This window comes from Varanus komodoensis, unplaced genomic scaffold (genome assembly GCF_004798865.1).
Source record: "Varanus komodoensis strain SLA01 unplaced genomic scaffold, ASM479886v1 scaffold1, whole genome shotgun sequence".
Lineage (NCBI taxonomy): Eukaryota > Metazoa > Chordata > Lepidosauria > Squamata > Varanidae > Varanus > Varanus komodoensis.
Window position 1 is genome coordinate 92,485,822 of NW_025335268.1, and position 26,354 is coordinate 92,512,175.

General features: G+C 37.1%; 1 protein-coding gene across 6 annotated transcripts in view; it reads right to left on the minus strand.

Annotated features, from left to right (window-relative positions):
* The window catches only part of WDR33 (WD repeat domain 33), a 72,749-nt gene that overhangs the window by 11,776 nt on the left and 34,619 nt on the right, over nucleotides 1-26,354 (minus strand). For 4 of the 6 annotated variants that reach the window (XM_044435588.1, XM_044435580.1, XM_044435598.1 and 1 more), the window contains 8 exons: nucleotides 8,757-8,883; nucleotides 6,400-6,554; nucleotides 4,340-4,418; nucleotides 3,087-3,197; nucleotides 2,245-2,339; nucleotides 1,441-1,527; nucleotides 1,053-1,192; nucleotides 573-725 (listed from right to left, as the gene is read on the minus strand). In XM_044435588.1, the coding sequence (XP_044291523.1) occupies nucleotides 573-725; nucleotides 1,053-1,192; nucleotides 1,441-1,527; nucleotides 2,245-2,339; nucleotides 3,087-3,197; nucleotides 4,340-4,418; nucleotides 6,400-6,554; nucleotides 8,757-8,883 (947 nt within the window). Of the gene's footprint in view, nucleotides 1-572; nucleotides 726-1,052; nucleotides 1,193-1,440; nucleotides 1,528-2,244; nucleotides 2,340-3,086; nucleotides 3,198-4,339; nucleotides 4,419-6,399; nucleotides 6,555-8,756; nucleotides 8,884-9,379; nucleotides 12,477-16,714; nucleotides 18,164-26,354 lie in introns of those variants that run through there. The other 2 variants (XM_044435627.1, XM_044435618.1) reach the window with 2 other exon arrangements.

Below are 26,354 nucleotides of genomic sequence, written 5' to 3' on the forward strand. Positions count from 1 at the left end.
ATTGCCAGCAACCAGAACATGCCATTTCTGTATGCAGTTTCTTGTATTAATTATTATTGCAACAGAAATAATTTTGAAAAATAATGTGTTGGGAAGGAATGCAACCCTAACATATCTTTTTATTACAATATAACTATAGAATAGCCAATTACACATCAGTCCAGAACAAGAAAATTTCTCCATGTGGTTTGGTAGCAACTGTTTAGTCATTCCTACTACCCTTACACCTTGCTCCAAAATGCCAGCCTCTGTTCCAAGCAGTGCTCACAGCAGACTCATTTAACTTTAGCTGTAAATCTATGGTTTATGTGACTTCAGACTATTCTTTAAGCCAGTTAATGTTATGTGTACCATATCTCCAGCGATACTACAATTCATCCTACTAATATTCTTACTACCTTCCTCTATTGGTTGGTATGAAATTGATATTAGGACACAGTCCTACACATGTTTAGACAGACAAAGGTCCCACTGCTCCCATATTCCCAAGCCATGCTGAGTGTTCCAGTTCCTTTTTTCTGTCTGAACATGCATAAGATTGTGCCCTTAATAACTGATCCTGCGTTACATACCTCTAGGAGCTGTGGGTTGGTGTACTGAAGTGCTGCCATCTCCTGCTCTATCTCTGCTTGCGATTTCTTTTTCTCTTCCATTTTAAGATCTTCCTTTCGGTCATTTAATGGCTCAGCTGGTGTTGGGATAGGAACTTTATTCTGCATCCAAGCCTGAATAGGCAAATAAATGTTTTTGGTTATGCTACTAATGAAAATATTGTACAAAGTTTTCAAATAGGGTGAAACAGGACAGAGTAATACAGAGGGATTCTTTGGGGTCCTCAATAAGAAAAGGGCTTACACCATGTAAGATATCTCCCTTTACAATATGATTCTGTTCTAGGGCAGGGATGGCCAGTCTTTGCATTTTTTCTGACCTTCAGTCTGGGAATCCAAACATTCTCATGGCACTTTAGACACTGTCTAGAGGCCACAAAATCGCTGTTAGTCTAATGTTCAGATTTATCACTGTTTAAGGCACCACTTATAGCAACTAACCTGCTGGAACTGGGCTGGGATTGGTTTTGCATAGGGGACTTTTTTTTGTGGTACTTTCTTTTGATCCTTTTGCATCACTTCCTCCATTCCCCAGTCCAATCCTGGGATAGTCATCTCAATTTCACTCGTCTCATCTTTCCCTTCAACAAGATTAAAATAGTCAACTCCATGCAGCATGAGGCATAAATAAATAACACCTCTTCCATTTTTCTCAGCCAAATAGGCCATCAAAACAAGAGAGAAAGGATTAAGATTTATGACACATAAAAAAATAACTTTCAGATATGCAAATCTCCATTCATTTTATTTAGTAATCATTCACACTGTGTTTAAGGGGTTTACTCCTAAGAAAGTTTTCATAGCACTGCAGCCATAATTTCTCTCTTACCCATTTGTTCTTGTTCCATGGCTAGTTTTAGTTGCTCAGGTATTCCCATCCCTGGAATTACTGCAAGACTATTGGGTTCCAGGTCATCTGGAAAGGGAAAATAATTTGATGTCAGCAAAATAGTATATTTTTCTAGATCCCATAGGAGGATATTTAATTCACCACAATGTTAATATCAGTTATTTTATAATTTACACTAATTTAATTTAATTTGCTGAATTTCAAGCATGTAATTGTACTTTTTGAGCAAACTTTCTGTGGAGACAGATTCAGAAAAAATATGTCTCTTTCATATGATAGCTACTGGCTGCATTGTAATGGCAAGAAGAAAGCAAACATGTAAAATTAAAAATTTCATAGAATTTAACAATGCAGCTGATAGATGAAAGATGCACAGCCAGGGTTCCTGTATTGTGTTGCATTAGATTACAGAACTGAATTTAAATAAATGGAATTACCAAAATACATTGTTAAGGGAATACACAGTTTTAAGGGTTTGTAGGATTATTGATATTATTTTAAGTACTACTAACTGCTTGGAGAGACACTCTGTTGTCATGTTCATATAACTGACTGCAAAAGTCAGTGTAGCACAGTGGTAGAATTTTGGGAGTAGGGATGGGTTCAAATCCCTACTCAGCCATGAAGTGCACTAGGTAACCTTGAGCCAGGCGCACACTGTCAGTATAACTTACCTCAAAAAGTTGCTGTAAGGATAGAAAAGTGGGGTGTGGGTGTTGTACACCACTTTGAGCTGCTTGGCAAAAGAGTGAGATAATACAAATAATAAATAAATACATATACCATATTCTACTCCATCTTCTGACATTCCTGGAAGGAGGTTCAGGTTATAACGATCTCGCATTTTATCTCCAGGACGATTGCGAGTCCAGAATTTGCTGTAGAAATAAAACTAAGAGATAGTACCCTTTGTTGATTTATAGGCTAAACCTTCATCTGTCAGAACTAGTTACGCTTAACTAACTCCATATTCTAACTCCATATTCCCCAGTTTGAAGATGTAAAAAAAAATAAAAGAAACCATTTATTAGCCTCTTATTGTTTTCCACTGGGTCACTTCAGGGTATGATGGTTACTGAATCTAGTGATCACTCACTGTACTGTAGCAGAGTAGTATATAATTATGTACTCTTTATTATGTACTCTTTAATAAATTATCTTTATTATGTATATAATTCCAAGTGACCTAAGTATGCCTCAGAGTAGTCTTACAGCAGAAAATACCAAATAACTGCATCAACAGCCATATTGGAAAGTTACTATCAACCAGAGCTCTACAGCTGATATGATACATGGCTTATGTAGTATCTTAAACTGATGGAAATTAGTACTTCAGCAACAGACTGATTTCACATCTTTTCAGATGCCATTCGTACCTTCTTTAGGACTGTACAGAATTTTTGGATATCCCAAAAATGTGTATATAAAAATATTTAAATCCAAACTCTAAATACTATCTAATACTAAGAAAACTGTATTTGTTTTACATTCTGTCTTGAAACTTCCTGCATAAGCATAAATACTGAGGTCAAAGCCTACATAGATGAAAAAGGGACAGAATTGCCCAGTGAAAGCAAAATGCTCCTGGGGTAAAAAAACTGTGAATATCATGTTAATCAAAATACCTGGTATGATCATTTGATCCCGAGCAGAGAATGTGTCCTAGAGGATGCCAAGCCAAACTCCAGATCATACCTTCATGGGCCATTTCCATACCTCCGACTTCCTTTTCCACCCTGAAAAGAATATATAAACAGCCTTGGCTATTGAGTGGTATAAAAATGAAATAAATTTAAAAAAATAAAGAAAGCTGAAATGGATAAAGCATTTAAACTATGGATCAAGCACCAAGGTCTATTTGCTATTCAATTGATCAAGGTTTTCAGTGTTGCTCAATGTAAGTTATTTTCTTTGTACCTGGTACTATAATTTGTATAAAAACAGTAACACAGTATTTTAGGAAAAGTTTATTTACATGTGACTGCTATCTTCTCCCAGCTGTGACACACAAAGAGCCAAATGTACACTCCTTCCATGTGTATTTATGTATACTCCAGTAGGAATATTTGTAATTAAAATTAATTTATCTACTAATTAAGTCCACAAGGATTAAACTAATGGCCTTTCTGTAGATTTCTTCAGCACTTATATGTCAATCTGCGTGACCAGCTGGCCAGAGGGACCCTTGAAACCCCAGGTTAGTTGGTGGCAGAGACTGACCTGGTGGAGTGCCAGCAGAGCAGCAGTGTGCCAGCTGTGTCCACCTGCAGATGGCTACTAAGGCATCCCCTCCCATCATGCCGGCTTATTTTCCCAGAGACTTTCTACCCAGGGTTGCTGCTAGTCTGCCTGTCCAGCTGCCAGAGGGACCCTCACCTTGTTGGCCACTGAGACACAGCCCCAGGTCAGTCAGTGGCAAAGTCTGACCTGGCAGAGATTCTGGCTGTCTGCTGGTTGGGTGGGTGGTTTGTAGCTGAAGGCTACACAATGATAATGAATTATCTAACTTTAATTTTTGTGTTGCTGTTATTGTTTTAGAAATTTTATAAATTATGTAAAGTATTGTGTTCATTGTCTCATGTAGTGTTTTGAACTCTTGTACTTTGTTTTATATTGTATCTTACAGTATTTGTATTTGTTTTACATTGCATCACAAAGGTATTTTGTATATTGTATATATTTGTATATTTGTGTATATTGCACAAAGGTATTTTGTAAGCAGCCATAAGAACCTTTTCTGATGCAGAAATTTTAGATGATGATGATAAACAATTCTTCAAGCTCAGTACAGAGACATTCAAAAATTATCTCAGTAGGAAATACAAAGTTTTAAAATGTGACAGTATAATATTCTGAGTATTTTAGCTGAGGTACCTACCCAACATGCCAGAACAGCAATGAGCCATCAGATCCTCCACTGGCAAAAAGGCCTTCATGAACTGGATGCCAGGCTACCGCTGAAATGTAAACATTCATAATTACTATTATATATCTACATTTTCCTAATAGACTGCTAGAATAGAGGTGACAGAATCTGCACAGAGGTTTTATGTTCTACAGTTGAAGAGCAACAGATATTTAGATAGGAGATGGAGGACAAGTCATGGCTAAATATGAGCAATGGAAGACAGGCACCAGTGGAGGTACAGAAAATAAATCTATGATAATTCTAAGTAGATTTTGGAGTCTTCATAGGAAGACTTGTAGCAGAAGGAAACAATTTATTGAATGGAGAGGAAAAGGTTGTTCGAGCAGTAACATGTAAAAAGAATTATTGGTGGGAAGTAGACAACAGAGGGAGCAGACAGATGAACATGTGGATTGATGGAGGATAGGTGATATAAGAAAAGAGGTAAAAGCTTTATTATGATTCTGATTATTACACTTCAATTAATATTCCACATTTTTCCTTTTGCAAGGAATCCAAGGTGGCTTACACAGTACCTCCCCCACTCTGTTTTATCCTCACAACAACAACAACGTGAAGTAGGTAAGGCTGAGTGTGTGACTGGCCAAAAATCACCCAGTTAGCATCATGGCCAAGTACAGAATAGAAACTGGGCCTCCCAGGTCCCCAGACCAACACTCTACAAAGTTCACAGAGAGGATAACAGCGTAAGAAGAGCTGTGCTGGATCTGACCAACAGTCCATTTAATTCTGCATTCTGTTTATGCAGTGGCAAAACAACTGCCCATAATCAGGATATGAGCGCAGCAGCACCCCCTGCCCAAGTTCCCAGCAAATGGTGTACATAAGTACACTGCCTCTGATACAGGAGGTAGCATACTGCCATCAGGACCAATTACCATTGATTGCCTTTTCTTTCATGAATTTAAAGCCGTCTATATTGATGGCCATCACTATTTCTCTTGAAAGTGAATTCCATAGTTTAACTATGCATAATGTAAAGAAGTACTTCCTTTTCTCTCTCCTGAATTTTCTTTCAATCAGCTTCATGGAATGACCCTGATTTTGAATATTATGGGAGAAGGAGAAAATGTTTCCATTCTTCACAACATCTATAATTCTGTACACCTCTATCTCACCTGCACACGTCTAACCTTACTCACCTTTTTTCTAGACTAAATGATCTCAGCTGCTGTAAACCTTTCTTCATTGGGGAAGAAATACTTGATCATTTTAGCAGCCTTTTCCTGCACATTTTCCAACTCTACAATATACATTTTACATGCAATTGCCAGAACAGCACACAATATTCTATGTGCAGATGCACCATAGATTTGTATAAGGGTAGAATGATTTTGGCAGTTTTATTTTCAGTTTCTTTCCTGATCAGGCCTTTTTGTGGCAGCTGTGCATTGAGTCAAAATTTTCCCTGATCAGTCCACCTCAAACCAAAGATCAACTTCTTAGTCAGTTACTATTAGCTCAGATGCCATAATTTTACTCTTGAATGTGGGATATTTTGACCCAATATTCATTGGCAGAGAGCCAATGAATACGAAAAGGGCTTATAGGAGAAAGAACATGAGTTTCCAATAGTGAAAAAAGGAACCTCTATAAAAATAGTAAAACTAAGAAGAATGACAATTGTTTAGAAATCTGAGAGAGTAAAAAATGATAGTAAGATTAGCAACTTCAAAAGCAGCAGACAAGCTGAGGATGATGACTAAAAAGATAGGTTTGGTTTCTCCCATAAGAAGTTTCAAGCAAAAAAGCCCTGAGGCCAGTAGCTAATGGTGGCCCACCAATTCTCTTGTCCAAGTGGTCTCCACAGCTTGTACCATGGTGATTTGGTACTTCTTGGGAGCAATGATTGGGAATGTTAATTTCTGAAGGAGACAGGTTGGCAGAGCTCACATAATAAGGAATGCCATAAGTATACCAGCCTGCTGGCTCAAGTTTAATAACTTTTGAGGATCTTGCATATCCAACTACTGAGCTCAGAAAAAATGAATACAGAAGTCATTTTTAACCTGTGGCTTCTTTCTTATGACCCCTGAAGACCTGAAGCTCTTCTTTCAGATTTCGGATATCAAAGAGTTTGCAAAGATGATCACGAGATGCTGTAAGTAGCCAGTTACCATTCAGGTTCAATTTGACTTCCATCACAGTGTTTTTATGAGCATGTCTGGAAAAAATAAAAAAGAGTTAACTGAACAGAATTTAATGCATGAGCGAGTAAACCAATCCAACAGAAGTTCCAAATGTAGCCATTGTTTGTGCTGAGGAAGTCTGAAGCACCTGAAATTTTCTTATTTTAAAAGAAAATGTATAAAAACAGTTCAGAAATAATTTTCAGCAATAGTGAGAAAGGCACATTACAGTGGAAGAAAGGAAAGAAGGCACATAAGTCACTCTCCCCCTTCTTCTATAAATTACTTCTAAGCAGGTAGTCTAAGTGGAAAATAAATGCTTCAATAAATAAACAATAAAACTATTATCTACTGAACCCAGTGCTCTAATCTGGAGACTTTACATAACAGTAATAAGCCTTCAACATTCCTCTTAGAATGCTGTTACCACATGCAAGTAAGGGGAAGAGGCAGAAGAGAAAGTGCTTATTTCTTCCTAAGGGACCAACTTCAGTCTGGGAGATGTATGGCTGAATTCCCCATCTTTAAAATTTCTTTTAAAACACTGGCATGGGTGTGGTAAAGAACTGTACTAGAACTATGGTGTTGGGTGAAGTTAACCTTTTCCTCATAGCTTTTCCCTAATGTAAACCCTAATGTAAGCTGCTACTTGCCTTCTTGGGGAAAATGTGTGTGTCTTATTTTACCAGGGCAAACAGCAGCTGGGTTGGGTAAGGTAAATGAACATAATTAAAACAGAATTAAAATCTAAAAGAAAATAGCAAGATGGGAAAGGATTGGTCCTCATTCCCCAGGCCCATGGTCCCAACACAACCCCATAAGTGGTTGGGTTCTAAAGATCTGAGTAATTTGATTGTGCATCTTAAGGGTTTTGTCTAATTTGGCCCCGGTGATACTGCAATCTCAGTCTGTGGTAGAAAGACAGGTCCGAAGAGGCAAAATGGCATTAATGGCCTAGCAATAATAATTTTTATTAGACTGGCATCAAAAGGGACATTCAACATTCCTTTATTTGATGTATATTCTTCCTTTAAGAACCCAAGGGTACACATGGATCCCTGCACTCCATTTTGTTATCAAAACCACTGTATAAAGTAGATTAGGCAGACAAATTACTTAAGATCACTAGCAACTTCATGGACATGGGGATCTGAATCTGGGTCTCCCTAGTCCAATGCATAAACCGCTACACCATGTTAACTGACTCTATTTCCTAACATTTTAAAGCTAACATGTAATTTAGGATATTCTGTATGAGAGACTAACTCTCACACAGAATATCCTAAATTGCATGTTAGCTCTTCAAAATACTAAAAAGTAGTTTGGACCTTGGACATGCTTACTGTATTTTTTATTTGTTCTCCCTTTAAAAACCAAATCCTGAAAAGTTTGGGATAGTTAAACCCAAGGTGGGAAAATGTTTGGTTCCTAAGGCTGGATGATACCAGAGTGAAGAGCCCCTCCACACATACTCAGTTCTCAGCTCAGTACTACCGAAAGGTCCAGATTGGGAGAACATTGGTGGAAAGGGGGCAGGTCTGGCCAAAGAACTGATTGGTCTGATGGAGAAACTCTGAAGACTTTATTTGGTCTGATGCTCGAGGTTCCAACTAGTTGCCATTACTAGTACTGTTGTTGTTGTTAATTACATTTCTATACTGCCCTTACCTGAAGCTCTCTGGGTAGTCAACAACATTAAGTCCTATACTACACCTATACTCCATAAATTTATTTAATCCCATTTTAAAATTATCTAAAATAGTGCTTGCTTTTCTGCCATGCCAATCAATTTCAATATAGAATTCTAGTATTATGACAGAAAGAGAGAAAAGAAATACTTTCTACTCACTTTATCTGCACTAGACATAATTTTATAACTGCTCCTGTCATATTTTTGGGTGTTCTTCACTGAACTTTCTCTTTCGTTTTGATAAATGATCCCAAACACATTAACCTTTCATCACAAGGAAGGTATTCTAATCACTGATCATCCCAATGACTTTTTTCTGTTCTTTTTCTAACTACTCAAGCTGCCCCAACCTGATAACCTCCAGATGCTAACTGTGGTGGCATCTATTTGGGGAAGGCTTTAAATACCTTTTTGAATTGGGGAAACAGCTCACAAGGCATTCCAAATGCAATCAATGACAAAATTCTAAATGTGCACCCAATAAGTATGAAGAGGCTCAAAAATGTTTGGCAACAAGAGCCCAAACACCAGCTGCAATTGCACTTACAGTGTAGCAAGGCTCTGGCCAGTCTTTGGATCCCAGAATTTGATTGGTTGTTGGCTATCTTTACTTCCAGAAACCACTAGACCCTTTGTTGGGTGCCAGTCAACACACTTGACATCAGCACCATGGCCTGTTGAAAACACAAAGTACTTTTGGTTAAGAGATTTAACTATTTATTATTTAGGGGTTAAATAATGAAAGTCTATTTAATGTAAGAAGTGGCACAACACAAACTCCATAAAATGTGCCTTTGTTGGTCTTAAGTATTTTATGCCTGAAAAGCCAGTTGATTTTCTTCAAGAATGATAAACTATACAAAGATCAGGGTCTCCACATAAAAGTTCTTTTTGATTACTAAAACATGGTAAATTAAATATGTTAGAATATATCAGTGGTTGGTACATACATGATAACCAGCACTCAAGGCTTGAATGTGGGCTGTCACTAAACCAAGTGGTGTTGAAATGTGGATTACTATATTATACCCAGCCATATAACAACACATGAGAACCATGAATCATGGATGGTTAACATGGCTAGTTCAGACAGCATGATAACCCAATTTCAAACCAACCCATACTCAACCCTTGAGTATTACATTGTCTGAACCCAGTCGATATAAGTTCAGAATTAGTTTGGAGTAGGCAACTGTGTTAATGTGAATTTATTAATATCTAGATTTCAATAATACATATAAAGAACTTTTTCAATGATAAAAGACAATAAATAATTGCAGTGTACGCTTACAAAATTATCTTATTTTCATCTTTTGCAAGATTATATGCTGCGATGTAAAACATATTGGGATTCTGTGTGATAATCTTCTGTCTCAATATTAACAATATTTTATTTTTTAAGACTGGTATCATAGTGTATGCAAAATGATCCTCATATTTTCTGAAGATGAATGAAAGCCAAGCTAATAAAGATTTTTATATATCCCCCAGAAACTTTATTTGAATGTCTTTTCAGAATATTTCAAAGAATAAGATGAATGAAAATCATATAAGCAGGACACAAAACCTGAAACAGCTACATTGATATTTATGATTGCAGTTTTTTAAAAACTGCTATTGAAATTTGTTATTTCAGGTTGAATGTGCATGAGAAGTTACCTTGAGTCCATAGGCTAGTAACCTGAATCCTACAATAAAAGCAGATTGTCTATAATTGAACCTATACTGTTGTCTAGTGAGGATGGTCCAGATGCAGAAGACCTTTCTAGATGTACTCCTGGAGGAAGACCAGGGGTGCTTCTAGACAAGGCTTTTATAGTTTTATCCATTTACCTAATTTGTACAATTTAGAGGAGATTCACATATTGTTGCTAGATTGCCTGTAACTTCCCCAGGTTTCTGATTGCTTCTTCCTTCTTTTTTCTTACCATTAATAAGAAATAGACAGACAAGCTGTGGAATACCTTCCAACTGGTAGTGTAGAAAAGTACCTTGCACAGGAAGAGTCTGCATCTAGCACCTGTCTTTATATAGGAGGAGAGTCTGATGCCAGGTAGCTTCACCCACATGCCCTCCATTTTCACTAAGGATGATCAGAATTGTTGAAAATTGTTGTACCAAGCAGTTACTTGGTAATGAAATTTATACACAGTAGCATGTATAAAAATCATGAGGGTCATAGGTTTTGTTCAAAACTATTCTGCTATTCTCAGTTTTAAACAAAACTTGCTAGCTTATTATTAGCTATTAGTTATTTTTAAGGTTCTGTTTCCTCCTTCAATCAATAATCATTTAGATTTCAAAACAAAAACAAAAATTAATTGGTTGCCTGGAACCTATTTTATTCATCATTGGTGACCAGGAACCTTTACCTGGTATTTACCTGGTATGTAGTGCAATCCTAATTATACATACTTACATATGTAACTTATGTAAGCATGTATAGAACTGCAACTAGATTGGGTTCATTAAAATTTACATTCTCACTTGATCTACAAGTGAGGAAATGCTGCTGTAAATTCTCTGATGCATCAGTGCTTTTTTTAATGTGAGGAAATGGAAAATATTAGATTCATGAAAATACATAAGAAGACAAAGATCCAGTCAGGAACAGAATAGATATAGGTCATGGAAAAACTTAATTGTTTTCTGAATGAAGATGTCATATTCCCTATGCAAACAAAATGTTTTCAAGATTGCTTTGCAGCCATATTTTAAATAAACATATTGAGTGTTTCAGATCTACGCCTAAATATACTATATTTGTGTTAATACAGTTTGTTTTATGGTTGTGCATGTGCATGGAGTCTTATGAATAATATATGTTTGCAAGTTTCCTAATTCATTAGTGATGGGAACAGCTTGATGTGCACAGCACTGACTGAAGAAATGGGTGCTTGCTAGGAGCACTCTGTGCACAATGGCGTGCCTGTGGATAGGACCAGCACTCTGACACCCAACTGCTCAAATATTTAAGGCACATTCTCTGCACGTATTTTAGTTGGGGGATCGTAACCTCCAATGTTCTTTGTTACGGACTTGAAAAAAGACAGGGCACAGTATGCTTTAGTTCAATGAAGCAAAATCACTCGATATTTATGCAGTAGGTAAAATGAAGTACCTTTACATTTTCAGTTATTGCAGGAGTAGAACTAGAAGGATAACTGAACTCTCTACCATAATGTCTTCAGATCAAACATACAAACACATTTGCTATAATTTTATGTGGGAACTGAAGAATCTAAGAAGATCAAGAATCTTCTCAAGGTAGGAAAAAATGAGAAGTATGCTATCCATTAGTTTGCCTAGATGAATTATTCATATAGGCATCTTTAAGCAAAGAAATTGGTCAGACACTTTCCTGAAACATAATACCATAGAAAAGACTGTCATGCACATTTTATTTTAGAGAACTTCTAAGTGTTTCAAATCTGTCCTCTCATCTTATCCACAAAGCACAGAAATAAATAAAATATATAAAAATATTTTTTAAAAAACCTTCTCAGATTCTTCATAATATGGACTCCAGCACATCGTTAACTGTGCAGTCCTATACATGTCTACTCAAAAGTAAGTTCCACTGAGTTCAATGGGTTTTACTCCCAGGTATGTAGGCACAGAATTGTAGCCTAAAGCTCTGATTTGTGTTTCTGAGACCACTTCTAAGCTTAAATAAACAAACAAAGCTGTGTCTGTTTCTGAAATTCAGTTTGGAATCAAACAGGGCAATCAAATGATCTTTATGAAATAAAGTCATATTATAACCATTTGGGCTCAAATATTTAAATTGATTATAATCAACTAGATTAAGAGAATTAAATACTTTTCATCAGCTAAAAAGTTCTCCAAAAAACTGAGTAGCAGGTTTAAATATATTTTTCATACAAAATTTTAAAAACACAGATGGTAGCATAAGCTTAAAATAAGGTTTCATGCTTCTCTAACTCATAGGAGAGAACTCTGGCTGGAAACATATGATCATATAAAAGTGAAGGCTTTTTGCCTTAGAATTACTGTTTGTCTCATGCAAATACATAAAATTGATTAATCAAGAACAATTGACTGCTTTCTTTAATTGGGTTACAGTCGTAGCAGCCCTGTATTGCTTTAAAATGTGTTCAAACTATTGGGGAAAACACCAACAAGAGTCCAAAAGTACAGACTCAAGCTACTGAAAATGATAGGCTTTAACTGTTAATAAGTGTCCAAAGCATTTATTACTGTGCAGTCTCAGCTCAGGTTATCCTGCAGTTCTTGGATGCGATTCCTGTACAAAAAAACGAGATGAGGGTTGGATTGGAGAAGCCTATTTCATTCACAGTACAGATGCTGTACTAACAGGGTAGCCTATAGCAGACTCATGGATGCAACTCTCAAAAGGTCTCATCTGTGTGCAACATAGGCAGTTTTCTACAGGTGAAGTTATATAATCCCTGGTCTGAAAACTGGTTCTTGAATCTACTCTTATCCTATTTTATAGTGACAGCCAAAAAGTAAATACCTCCCCTCCCTACCCTCAGATATGCAACTGTTTGTATGATTATCAGAGTAAGTTTACAGCCATGAGAATCAGGTAGTGGCTGCTATGACTATGCTTCTGGGAATATTGCAGCAACATTCCAAGAATTGCTCACTCATCTTAGAATATTTACAAGCTGCAATCACTTTGCCCACCTAACATGGGCAGAAAAGAAACATTTTCTTCTCAGATTCATGATAATATGAGTTTTGCTACTCAAACTGTTCTGCATCTTCCAAGGGGCTTCTTGAGTTTCTTGAAGCATCCCCTGATACCATAAAGCAATCTACTTCTGAAACAGACTGGATTTCACAAACAGGTTGTGATATAGTATGGAGCTTTATATCTACTGAAATGGCTCTTTGGATCCAACAACAGCTGGGATGTGTGTTGCAATATTTATTTAATGTTTATACTGCCCAATAACTAAAAGGCTTTTTGATACTCATCAACATCAAGGCAACATCTAGCAACATCAAAGAATCAGATCTGCTCACTGAGCAGAATATAGGATGTCAAAGGCACTATAGAGCCTTTTTGGAAAATTCAATACCAGCCAAACTAATAGAGGCTTTATTAGGCTTTATTATATTATCATCACATTACAGTTATAGCATGCCTTTCTTCCCTTTGCACAGAACCCCAGGGGATTTACAAGTTTCTTCTCACCTCCATTTTTTATCCTCACAATAAACCTGTGAGTAGATCAGGCTGAAAGTCAGTGACAAGCCCAAAGTCACCCAGTGGCTGAATGAGGCACAGAACCTGGATCTCCTGGGTTCCAGTCCAACACTACGCCACAGGGGTTCTCTTATATGAGTTTCTTATATGATTATTTGTAAGATGTTTTCAAGTCTCCTCTAGAAATAGTGCCTTTATGTAAGCAAATAAATGAAAACTATATTAGACTGGTACCCTGATGCAGTCCCTTATCTTAATCCTGCCATCACATAAAACTCTTAGATGCATGGACTGTCCATTCATTTCAAATTAATTAGCAGATAAAGTGGAAGAGTGATCTGTTCTTTCCACTGAAATTAATGGGTCAGCCCATCCAGGCTGATGAGTTTCACGCACACTATGGAACTTCTGCAAATACCTGGGGCGGGCTGCTGATCTGTTGTAAGAAGTATAGCCAATGAAAAGAGACTCTGCCTCAGGGGGAATTTCTATTTACATATGTTGAATATACCTTTCTTGATGGATCTTTGATTCATTTTTGATTCCTTGGAATCATAGTAGTTGTAGGATATGTACAATGGATATGCATTTCTTCTTTCTCTAATAAACTAAGCTAGAGTTTTAGTGCTGCTGCTGCTGCTGCTGCTGCTGCGCGCTCTCTCTCTCTCTCTCTCTGTGTGTGTGTGTGTGTGTGTGTGTGTGTGTGTGCGCGCGCGCGCGCGCGCGCTCATATAAAGAGTTACATATTTCCCTTTAAGCAGAAATGTGAAAAGCCTCAGGGGTAAAAACAACTGAAAGGGGAAAAAAGAATAAATGTCTATACAAATGCAGAGGGAATGGTGAAAGAAACTGCCATTAATGGTAATTACTAAACACACATATATGTGCAACATTTAAGTTATTTTAAGGAAGTCAGGAAGTAGTTAAATGCTGCAGACTGTGAAGAGCATGAGCTAAGATAAGCTGCATTTTAACACTTATCCCATTAAACAAGGAGAGGTAACTCTTCTGGCCCTGGGGACTGGACCGCATCCCAAGCCAGTCCATCTTGAGCCAGATGATGCAGACATCAGGGCTTTCCTGAAGTTCCACTCTCTGACATTGTCAGCTTCTTTTTATCTGCAGCAATACCCCTTTGTACTCTCTCCCTGCACAGAGCATGGAGATGTCTTTCCGTGCTCAGAAAGGCTGTTTTTCTTTAGCAACTACTATTGGGCCAGGCCTAGGACAAAGGCTGACAAGTGAGATGAGGAACCCTTATGGGCCGGCAGCTCCTTATCCCTGCTATATATAATCTTACAGATATCAAAATCATCACTGAAGAGTGCAGTCTTATGCATGTTCAGAAAGACAGAAGTCCAACAATCCCCAACATTTCCTTGCATAGATTTGCACCTTGAATCACCTTTGCAAGCCCTAAGAGTAACAGCAGTAAGGTATGGGGTGCAAATTGTGAAGACCACAACTGAAGAACAGTGCACAAAAGCTCCAGTCCTAGTCTGAATGGGAAAACTGACTATGCAGACTAGAATACATTCAGTTAGATTCCCAGATGTATCAGAAGAAATAACTTAACAAATCAATAATGCCCTGCAGGAGAATTTTACCAATTCTTCCCTCTGCCATGGGGGGCGAGGGGGGTTTTATTAATTCTTTCTCCTTCTGCAGCCCTTTGATTCCCTGACTCTCTGGAGCGCCTTTTTGTGAATAACAAGTGGCTGTAAGAAGGAAGGGAACTGGTGAATATCACCACTCCCCTTCCTCCTGGAGGAGCCTCTTCCACATGTGGAAGGCAGCTTGCATATGGATAATTGTGTCCAGATACAACCAAATTCTTTTCACATTAATCACAATTTGAATTAGTTTTCCCTAAGCTTTGTAGAATGAAATTCAATATGGTTAAGAACTTTACTATAAAATTCAGATGCTTTCTAACTTAAATATATTCTTGTTTAAAAGAAAATATATTTCAGTTATGATAGGAAAAAATACAGAATTTAATACATTTCACCTACATTTTGTGGCTATGTTTGTTCATAAAGACAAGAAGTAAAAACTGAATACAGAACTAATCTTTGGACAATAAAATAAGCCACTTTATGATTACATAAAGAATAAAAGCGCTCTGTACATGGGATATCTGATGATTAAAATGCAAGTAATTTTGTTTTTCTATAACAAAATGTTACAGGCCATAGACAAATCTGATAGTAAGCTGTTACATTATGAACTGTTTTTCAGAAATCTACAGCCAAACAATAATATTCTATGAACTAGAACATACATTCTGGAACCCAGTTAACTTTGTGCACACCAAAACAGCAGTCAGAAAAGAACTGGGGAAAATGGTGGGATGCCCTCCTACATATACTAGGTAGAAGGAAAGGAAGAGCTCCTGACAAAACAAGCTTAGCCTGGAAAATCATCCTGAGGACAGGGCCTGCACAGGTGCAGAGCCCATGTGTGTGATGCATAGAGACCATGAAAAAGAACAGTACAATTAAACAATGGTAGCCAATGGCATTTCAAGACTGGTATTGTATATACAGCAGTCTGGGTTTATAGAACTGGTATTATTGGTTAGTAGGTACACTCATTACAGATATGCAAGTACAAGAGGAAAAGGCAACATTTCCTCTTAGATTTAGATTGCCCTAAATCTAAAAATGTCCAGCTTTGGCAATAAAAATCAAGAACAAAAATAATTAATAAAGAAACACGGGGAGTAAGCAGAAGTATATCAAGTATGAGAGTAAGGGGTTTCTCAGTGTATTTTCTCCACTTTTTGACTGATAAAACTTGTGTCCCCTTTTAAAATTTAGGTAGATTGGTTAATATAGGCTGAATACATGTTAGTAATAGTGACTAATCTTTACCTGGTCGAATCAATATATTTTCAAACACAGTTTACTGTCCTGACAGTACCAAATGCACAGAAATTGAGTAAGAGTCCTTCAGCTGCTAGAACAACAAAATGACCACCTGTCTTCTTGAGGATGCTAATGACTTCTAGCAATAAGGAACATCAGCCTTATCTTTTGTAAAGAATTCATGGACATTTCCTTTTTATTCAGGACAAGATGTTGATGTTCTGGGCTGACCAGACCAAGGATGAAACAAAAAACAAACCAAAAGGGTTTTTACATACATGCAAGAGTTACCAAATGTACCCTAGGCTGGCCCTTCTATCATTTGCAGACAAAGTTCCTCGTGGTGCACTTGTGGATAAGACTCAAATTCCCTCAAATTTGGTAATGGCACCTCAGGTGGAATTCTCTCTAATCACATAGCTGAAAAACAGGCACATTGCATGGGGCAGAGTAGAAGCAACCAGGCTGCTTAAGGTCAAGTAACATGGAAACCGCCAAGGATGCAGTATGATTCTTGTTTTGTTTGGTTAACATATAAACAGGCCTATTTACCAATATTGTACTCATAGGGTAATTATACTGAACAAGTGGAGAAAGAAAACATGGACTCAGTAAATTCCTGATCTGACAATACATTCATCACAAGTCAGAATGACTGTTCTTTCAGTGTTATAAAAAGGGTGAATTACTGTATTTTCTAGGAAATTGTAAAATCGTACAAAAGGATACTTTGTGCCAGTATAGGATATCTTTGCTCCAGTGCTGAGCATCCATGTGATGGAGCAGCTAGTCATGGATACTCTGGAGAAGGTTCTCAGTAATACAAAGTTAGCATTTCCACCATATGAAGAATGAAGTTGCCTATAGGCACGTCCAACTAATTTTAAGGATTCTAGTACTTGTAACATTTAGTGCTGCCACGACTTTACTTTTAGAATAAGGCTGGGGAGCTCTTAAAGTAGTTTTACAGCAAGCAATAGGTTGCAGTTTGAGCTGGAGTAGTGAAAATCTGGGTTGCCATGTGTTCCTGCAAACTCAGCAATATATTCCATTATATATATGAATAAGTATAATAAATATATGAATAAGTAACTGAAAGAGCAATTAACAAACCTTCACATTCCCACACACAAAAATTCAGTTTTGTGGATTACAGCTTTATGTCTGATGTAATCCCTATTCACTTATGTCAATGGTATATCCACTAAAAATAAAAAAGGAATTTGGACCTGGACCCTAAATGTACACAGCAACTTAAAGAATGTAAGAGTTTTCAAATACAATTATGTCAGAAGTAGTTAAGAGTGTGCAAAAATGTCATCCCAGAGAATTATGAAGTTAAAAGTATGTTTTTGAAGGCTAAAGGAATGTTACCACATCCCCTTCTCCTTGTGTAGTCTCCTGTTTTATTTCAACTGTAGCTGCTTCAACACCATTTCCCCCTTTTTTGCTTAGGTTCTTTCTGAACCTAAGTCAGGGACTGGATGTGACATTTATTTTATTGACTACATAGCCAATCAGAACTGGCTACACAGTGATATTTCCCTAAGGACAGGTATCTGTCTGGTACTGTCTGCACTCTAAATGGGGGAAAAGAAAATATGTTGGTCCATTGTCAAGGCAACCAGGTAACACACCTCTCTGGTTGTGTTGTGTTAGCACACCATGAAACCACTGAAGTGCAATATATGTCAGTACGGGGAATGTTGCCTAGTTGCCTTGGCAACATGCTAGCATGCTCCCTCTTGCTCCCTGCATTTAGACTGAGGGCAATGGGAGGGCTTTGTTTACTCAGAATGGTGGCACCATGAAGCTACATCTGATTGGCTATGTGGTGGTGCACTGTCAGCAGAATTGTTCTTTCCCCATGAAATTTCTGTTTGCCTGTAATCAAAAAAGAGAGGCTTTATGAGGAGGAATGGTCTAGAATAATAATCTGAGCGTGGGCAGAAGACATTGAGAAAAAACAGTTATACCTATATACTACTCAAAAAAGGAGTTACAGATCAATGGAAGGAATGCTTCTTTGTCATCAGCCAGCACTTGAATCCACCTGTATGCAGCTCCTTCTGACCCCTCTCTCTTGAAGGGATTGAAATCTGGATTATATCATCAATTGCTAAGGGTCAGAAGAGACACTGTAGCTTTATGTTGGATCTGAATGAATATAAACCAGCCTTTGACGAAACTCAGAGCAAAAATCATTTTAAACAAATAGTGAAATACAGAGCTGACTTGAAACCTTGCTCTCGTGTTGCATAGTTGCAATCTAAGTAGTTTATTTTGATAGTTATCAAAATTAATATGTAAATTAATACTGTAAATATGTGAGCATGTTCCAGTAGAATGACTTAAAGAAGGTATTCCACTCTATTGACTTACACACTGTAGTAATCAAAAGCCAAAAAGGATGAGGACTAACAATATGGAATTTTATTTCATTCCAAGGTACCCCACCTTTCATCTGGGTATCTTGTATCTCCTTCAGGAACCTGAAAACGGAATGGGATGATACAGAAACAGTTTGTTTGCCTCGTTTTTCCACTAAAATAATTAGAGATATCATAGGCAGTATCCAGTAAGATATTGCCACAGTTCTGGCTTCATTTCTGAAAGCTTATTTTTTTCCACTCTTGCTTCAAAACTTTGTAACAAGCAAAGCAAACCCCACAAGCAACAATGGCTCTGAACTATTGGAGAGCACCACTAACCCCTGGATGGCAACAAGGTAAGAGAAAGAAGGAAAAATTATAGGCTCAATTAATCCAAATGAAGCTGAATTTCCCATCAGACAAAATCAAATTTTATATAGAGAAGAGAAAGAGGAAGAACTATTGCCATTTTTGTTAAAAATTTCTAAGAACATATTTTCAAGTGTTGAAAAGGTCATACCACTGGGAAGAGAATAGGTGCGACATTTCTACACTGCTAAGATGACAACTGCTAATCATATTTAGTATTATATCTGTTCACAAGAAAAAAAAAGAAAATCCATCCAGTAGCTCAGCTGATCTTAAAACAAGTCATATTTCTAGGGAATCACTAAAAAATTAAGACGCATGGTTCCTCATGTTACAGGCAGCAGTGAACCTTATTCTCCTTGTGCTGCTGCAGCAAAGACCATATGTGTGATGTACAGAGACCACCTTATTTTCAAGTTCATAAAAAGTTACATTAATGTTGCTATTTGCTCCTGAGTAAATATGAGATGGATTGATTCCATAAAGCCACATCCTTGAGTTTCCAAGAACTGAGCAGGGCTGTGAAGTACAAGGCATTTTGGAAGGCATTCATTCATAGGGTTGCCTTAAGCTGGAAACAATTTGACGGCATGCAGCAGCACCTTCTGCCCACAAGTTTGTTGTGTGTATTGTTGCTTTCTATGTCCCCAAGTTTGCAGTTTTCTTTTCCCTTTCTTCAAACTAGCTTGTAGCAGAGATTTGTGACCTTTACCTTGCACATGTGTGTATTTGTTCATACAGCATGATCTCAGGATCCATGGCTGTATTTTCAAAGGTCCTAATTTACCATTAAAGAAAGGCAGGAGTTCTTACAGCTAAGAGCCCTAGAAAAAACATTTGGTGTAAACTATTCCATGATACTATAAGCCTTTTCCCCTCTGAAGACAACTAGCAGCAGAATATAAAAACTGATGTTAGATGACACTGGAAAAGTAGAGGAAGGTAACCTTCTAAACTGTTGGCTTCTGTGGAAAAATAGCTAATCAGTTTCATAAACTGATCTTGAAACATCCATGAGTTAAATTGGTGTAAAGGCATTTAGTGAGGAATAATTTTTCTGTTGCTAAATCACATATTCTTGAATTCTCATTCCCATGAAAATTTCCCAAACTTTTGAATGGTTCAGAAACAGTACAAATTTAAAACAAGATTTTTGGTATGTGGGAGGTACCAACTGTGGCATTACTTAAGTACTAGTGAAAGATTTTTTTATCCAGGATTTTCTTGCTAGATTGTGGCTGTCCAGTTTGTTGATGGTTAATTTTCTGATTTTAAATATTTTGGGAATGTTATCTTTTGATTTTAAATGTTTTAAATTGGGATGTTTTGTACTTTGTGTTTTAAACATTTTAACTATACATTTCATATCCTAATTTTCATGTTGAAATAATTCTGAAGTATTTTTAGATATAGTCAAGTGGTTTATAAATTGATTGCATGTGTCTTTAAATTGATTGCATGTTACCAAAGAGTTCTTCCACTGATCTGAACAGTTATCAGTTGCACCAAACTTTTTCAGGATTGTGCCCAATGTTGTGTGTGCGCACTCAGATGAGGTTCACATGTGTACAGAAAGGAGTGAAAGTTCTGGTGAGAACCAGACTTCCAGAGAAGAGGAGGTGGAGTTAATTATTGTCCCAACAACAGGACAGAGCTCTCATCCTGTTTCTCCAGATGTTATGACTAGAGGAATGCCAGGTGGTGATTTGCCACAAGGGGGGGTAGGCTGAGGCTGTGCAGGATCAAGACACCTCAAGGACAGACACGGGGCTTGATACTGGTCTGAACTGTGAGACCAAAGCTGATAGAGAGCAGGCTGGGGAGATTCCTGGGAATATTGGGGATGCTCGATCATGCAGGCACACACATCGGCTGGGACAGTTGGAGTCACGATTAGCGGAATGGTGGCAAGCGCGTGTTCAAAGTGCCCTGCCTCCCAGGGACCAATTCCAAAAGGTTCATAAGCAAAGTGTGAGGTGATGTCAATTGGAGCAAGAGGTCAACTTTCTATCCTGTGTGTACTATTGGTGTTGTGAATACTTTGTAGCTGTTTGGCATAAAAACTCTTTGTAGCCATCTGGAATAAAGACTTTTGTAGCAATTGCTGGAATGATTGCCTTTGTTGGGAAAGGGCACCTCACGACACCCAATATATTTACAAGAGGGTGATATAGTAGTTAGAGTGGGGCTTGGGAGATCTGACTACTAGTTATCACTCAGCCATGGGTGACTCTGGGCCAGTCAATGACTATCAGCCTGACCTACCACAGAGGAGTTGTTTGAATAAAATGACAAGGAAGATCACCATGTAAGCAGTCTAGGATGCCCTGTAATAGGAAAGCAGGCAGGATATAAATATTACTGATTAAATAAGACTAAAATAGTTAATATAGTTTCTCATGAAATGATAGCCTAAAGAGAAAAAATTCCTGTCACTTGAATAGTTTCTCTTTTTAACTCATCTATACTCTTTTTTTAAGGAAATACATGGATTTATGTCAGGGGATGCAAAACAACAGTCATCCAAGGGCCAAATTTAGAGATGCTTTGAAGTTCAGTGATGGATGGGCCTGTCTGCAAGGGGGCAGGACCAAAATACCAATATACTTTAGCTTAAAATTCTTCCTATAAGTACCTAAGACTTAGAAAAGGAATTTCAATATTTTAAAATTGGGGGAAAACATGAAAAAGCTAGGAATTGATCAGACTGGGTCAAAGGGAAGTGATGGGGGAAGGGAAGCAGCCATCTAAGGTACCATAGGGAGGCAGACTGAGCTGGATTAGGTTCTCAGCTTGGGGTTCAACACTAATGTCTTGTGTCACTCTGAGACTGTTGGTTATTGGGCAGATTAGAAAAAGAAACAAACAGTGTATCCCTGGGCTCAGAGAATTCTTACCATACAAAAATAGATAAAAGCATACACAATGGAAAAAGACATCTAGAAACTGCAAACATAAACACATAGTTAGAAATAATTTCTGCTGATTCTATCACCACTTAATTCCAAATACATACATTTAGAACAAAAGTACTACAAGCTCTGGTAAAGGCACACAGGTGTAAGTGCTTGTCATACTATTCTCTATATCTTCAATTCACCCACTTTTATCTTAAAAAATATTCTAGAAACTAGTTTTCTAGTTTCTTTTACCTAACAACAAACTAGATGACACTTATGAACATAGTATTACATTAAATAGCAATAACCTCACAGGAAGAACATAATACAGAGTTGTACGCTAATACATATATAATTAGCACCAATTACATTTCTGGGGGGGAAACCCATTACCTGATGAGAATCAAATATATTTCCATGATGAAAATACAGTAATTGCACTGCTATAAATGTTTTAAATAGGGAATTCTCACTCAGATTTAGCCTATATATCACTTAAATATAATCTCTTGCAATGTGTTCTAAGAGGTACCTTACATGTAATCATGTTTAAAATGTACATAACACACTGGAAGAAAATGAAACATAATATACTTTGAAGAAAAAGGAATCCCAGGATATCAAAGATTATATAGCACTATACAAAGATTATATAGCACTGAAAGTAAATAACCACTTGGGCAAGGTATAAATCTACTTAGGAAATGTTTCTCAGGGTGCCCTCCTATAACCTTGATGCTCATAATTAAACAGGATTCAAGTGTTCTATACAAGGTGAGAGGAGTCATGGAGGTAATCTCCATCTGCCCACACCTACCATTCTGAATTTTTACTAGATGTCTATTTTAGCAGGAGAGGGGAGGGAGGCTGAAGATGACTCTAGATAGTCCTCCTACCATCCACCAGAATCCATTGAGTTCAGCATTGCACAGGGGGTTGGACCCAAAGGCTTTATTGACCCTTCCAATGTTTCTAATTTTATTCTATGATTCTAATGCTTCTTTACCCTCTCTCTCCAAGATTGAGTTTCTGTCCTCTGAGAGGCAGCTGATGTGGTTTTTTTCCTCACTGTAGCTGCAGGTGCAAGAGGGGGATCAAAACACACAGTTCCAGCTCAAGGTCCTTGGATCTGGGAATCTGATGTATTCCAAGGCTTGCCAGACCATGTCTAGGGTTCAGGCTGCTCTCCAACTTTCTAAATTAAAAGACTTCTTTCCAAAAAGCTCTTCTGTAAGAATTTGAAACTACAGTGATAAAGATTAACTGGATGTTTTCCATGCTCTTCCATCAAGGTGTTAAAAATACAAACGCAGTTAGCAATGATTTCCATGGTTTTGGGAGACATATACATTTTGACCCATTTGTAAGAAAGACAAGCTGAGTTATTTTTCAGATGTGCAGTATACTGTTGTTATATGTTGCTTTCCTTAGGCTAATATCTAACTTATGCTGCTATAAGATTCTGATTACAGCTTCTTCCAGTATAGGGACCTCAATGCAAGACATGCAGTAACTACTTCAAATTAGAGAACAGCGTTATGAAACATGTGTAAGTTTTTTTTTACTGCCACACACAGACCCTTCACTCATCTTTTCACAGCACAAGTAGTGAAAACTGGAAGCCTCTAAATCAACCATAGCTTCTTGCTTCCTCTGAACTAGGAAACTATGGTTACCATTTTCAAGAAAAAACAGGACACTAAAATATCATTTGAAGTTGGTTTAAGAAAATTGCTTGTTCTGAAGGTGTGAATCAGTTTCCCAGTTCAGATGAAATTGGAAACTGATTAATGTGCCTTTCTCTTAATTGTGGTTTGGCAAATAGAAAGAAATAAGAGGTTGCTTGCAAAGGCAAAAGGCTCATTCATATTTTAGTTTATTGTGCTGAAATATGTTCTTCTGAACTGGGCCATTATTTCCTCACATTTTCTAGTACAAAGGAAAGTTACTCACCTTGTGGTTAACATCTGCTACCTCAGAGCATTCTCAGTTATTTATAAACTTCTAAAATATCCCTACTGCACTGAGATTCACAATACAAAAGAGCAGATCATGTATTAATCTAGTCTGAACTGCAACTGGTTTACTCAAGAGTTTTGTAAAGTATTTTAACCAGTTTGGTAAGGCAGGTAAGAAACTGGTTAAAAAGAACTTTCACTCCACACTGAAAATTACCAATGGAACTCAATAAAATATAGGTATTGTTTTATTCAGTATTCCCTTTAGTGATGTGGCAAACAGGAGGGTACTGATGAAATATGGTGAAATTAAGCTTGGATATGCTGTTAATATTAATTAAAGATTAGAAACTTAGACAGGAAGACCCTTAATTAAAGATCAGAAACTTAGATAGGAAAAAAAATCCAACAACAGAAAAATAAGGTCAAGTACTTACAGAATAAAACACATCTTCTATCAGATGGCAACCTGACAATTTTAACATGGAAAAAAGTTCTATGAATCTTGACTGCTAAACAGAGGACTATGTGTAAGATTCAATGGCAAGCAGTATACTTATACAGCATATCATGTTCTGTAGGGATGTTCTCTAGTATTGAGAAAGACTTGATTTGGATACTGTACCTAATTTTAGACATCATCAGGGATGAAGAAGTAAAACTGGAACAAATATACGTAACTCGAATGTTTACAGAATAGTTTGGGGCTGAGCAATATGCAACAATGCATATTGTTCAACAGGTGATGAAATGCAAAAAAAAAAAAAAGAGAGAGAGAGAGAGAGAAAACCCTTAATAATATAATTAAGGGATGTCTTAATAGATTTTTTCTTCCAAATTCCAATTTGTAATCCCCAAAGGTAGAGAAAAGCAAGAAAGCAGTTACAGATTATTCGCTTTGCTGAGATTTTGCTTTCGGCAGCTTTGTCCATCTTCAAGAATTACCTCATCTCACAAGTGTTTCTGCATGTAATTTACAGGTTCACTTATATTTGCACTGAGGAAACAAAACAACATGATATCTATGCATGGCAGGCGACTTGTTCGGAACTGGCAAGTATAACTGAAATGTTGGCATCATAAATCCAAATTAACTTGGCAACTGGAGGGCTAAGGAAAATATGAAAAGTGACAGGATTCTCAACATTCTAAGAGTCCAGCAGGTCACAAAAATGTATTTGGGGACCCATTTTACAGAACCCTTTTATGTAAAGTTAAATTATTGTGAACATGGATTGTCCTTTGTGATAAATGAAAATCAGTAACATCTGCCTGAGAGCAAGCTGAAAAGAGCAAACATTGGAATAGTTTCAAGTATTGGTGTGTCTCAGATATACTGGATTTGTTGGAAATATAATTCCATAGTTTATATTCAATGTCAAAACCCTATCCTATGGCATTATTTGAAAACTAGTCCAATGAAAGATACAATAGAACATTTTTTTTGCTGTGAATAAAAAAATGCACTGAATTCTGGACATTTAAAAATGTTTGTTTTTCCATGGCACAAATATTCATTAGCTTGTTGCATTCAATTTTGTATTGGCTTTCATTCCAATATGGCACAGATTGACTAAGCAGGAGTGCCAAATATTGACACTTGACTTCTGTGGGTTGCTTGGGAACTGCAACTATTTATATTTGATCTGTCTGTGGCAGAGCAACCCACATGTCCTTCTGAAGACTAACAGCTACTGAAACTCATTGACTTAAGACTACATGTGAGAAAACAGGATACAAACTCTAAAGAAAAATCTAACATTATTAGAACAAATTAGTGGCCTTTAAAAGAAATGAAAAAAGATTTGCATTCAATGTGATTAAAAACATCCCCTCATCACACCCACACACACACTTAAAAGTTTAGAACCTAGCACAGAATTTGGTCATTCCAATTACTCTTCAGGCAGAGATCACAACTTCAGATGAACCTTCTGAAGTTATCTGAGAACTCTATTATTGACTAAAGAATCTGTGAAAGTAGATTGTCAGCTTCTTGTTCTCAAATGCAACAAAATGGAATACTCTGAAGTGGCACACAGCACAGTTTGTAGTGAAACAGTAAGCAACTCCTAAGGACATTCCCTCACATACAGCTCTTGTAATTGATACATACACATACATAAAAATTCAAGCCTATTAGTGTTCTGCCCTTTCATACAGAATGTACCACATGAAACATAATCTTCTAACTAGTGGTGAATTCTGTCAATGTCCTTTTTATCTAAAAAAGACGTTAGATTAACTATTGATAAGCATATTGAAAATGATTATGCAGCACCAGCATAGCTTTCCAATGCACAGGTTCTAGATTCTTCCTCATAGCTTTTAGTCACATTCTTTTAACCATAAACCAATACTGTCCAGCACTACTATATTTCATCTTCAATCCTTTAATGTTCCTCCCACAGACTCTAAATTGTCATCATTTCAAGTTCAAAGGTATGTGTTTTCTGCTTATGTACATGCATCTATT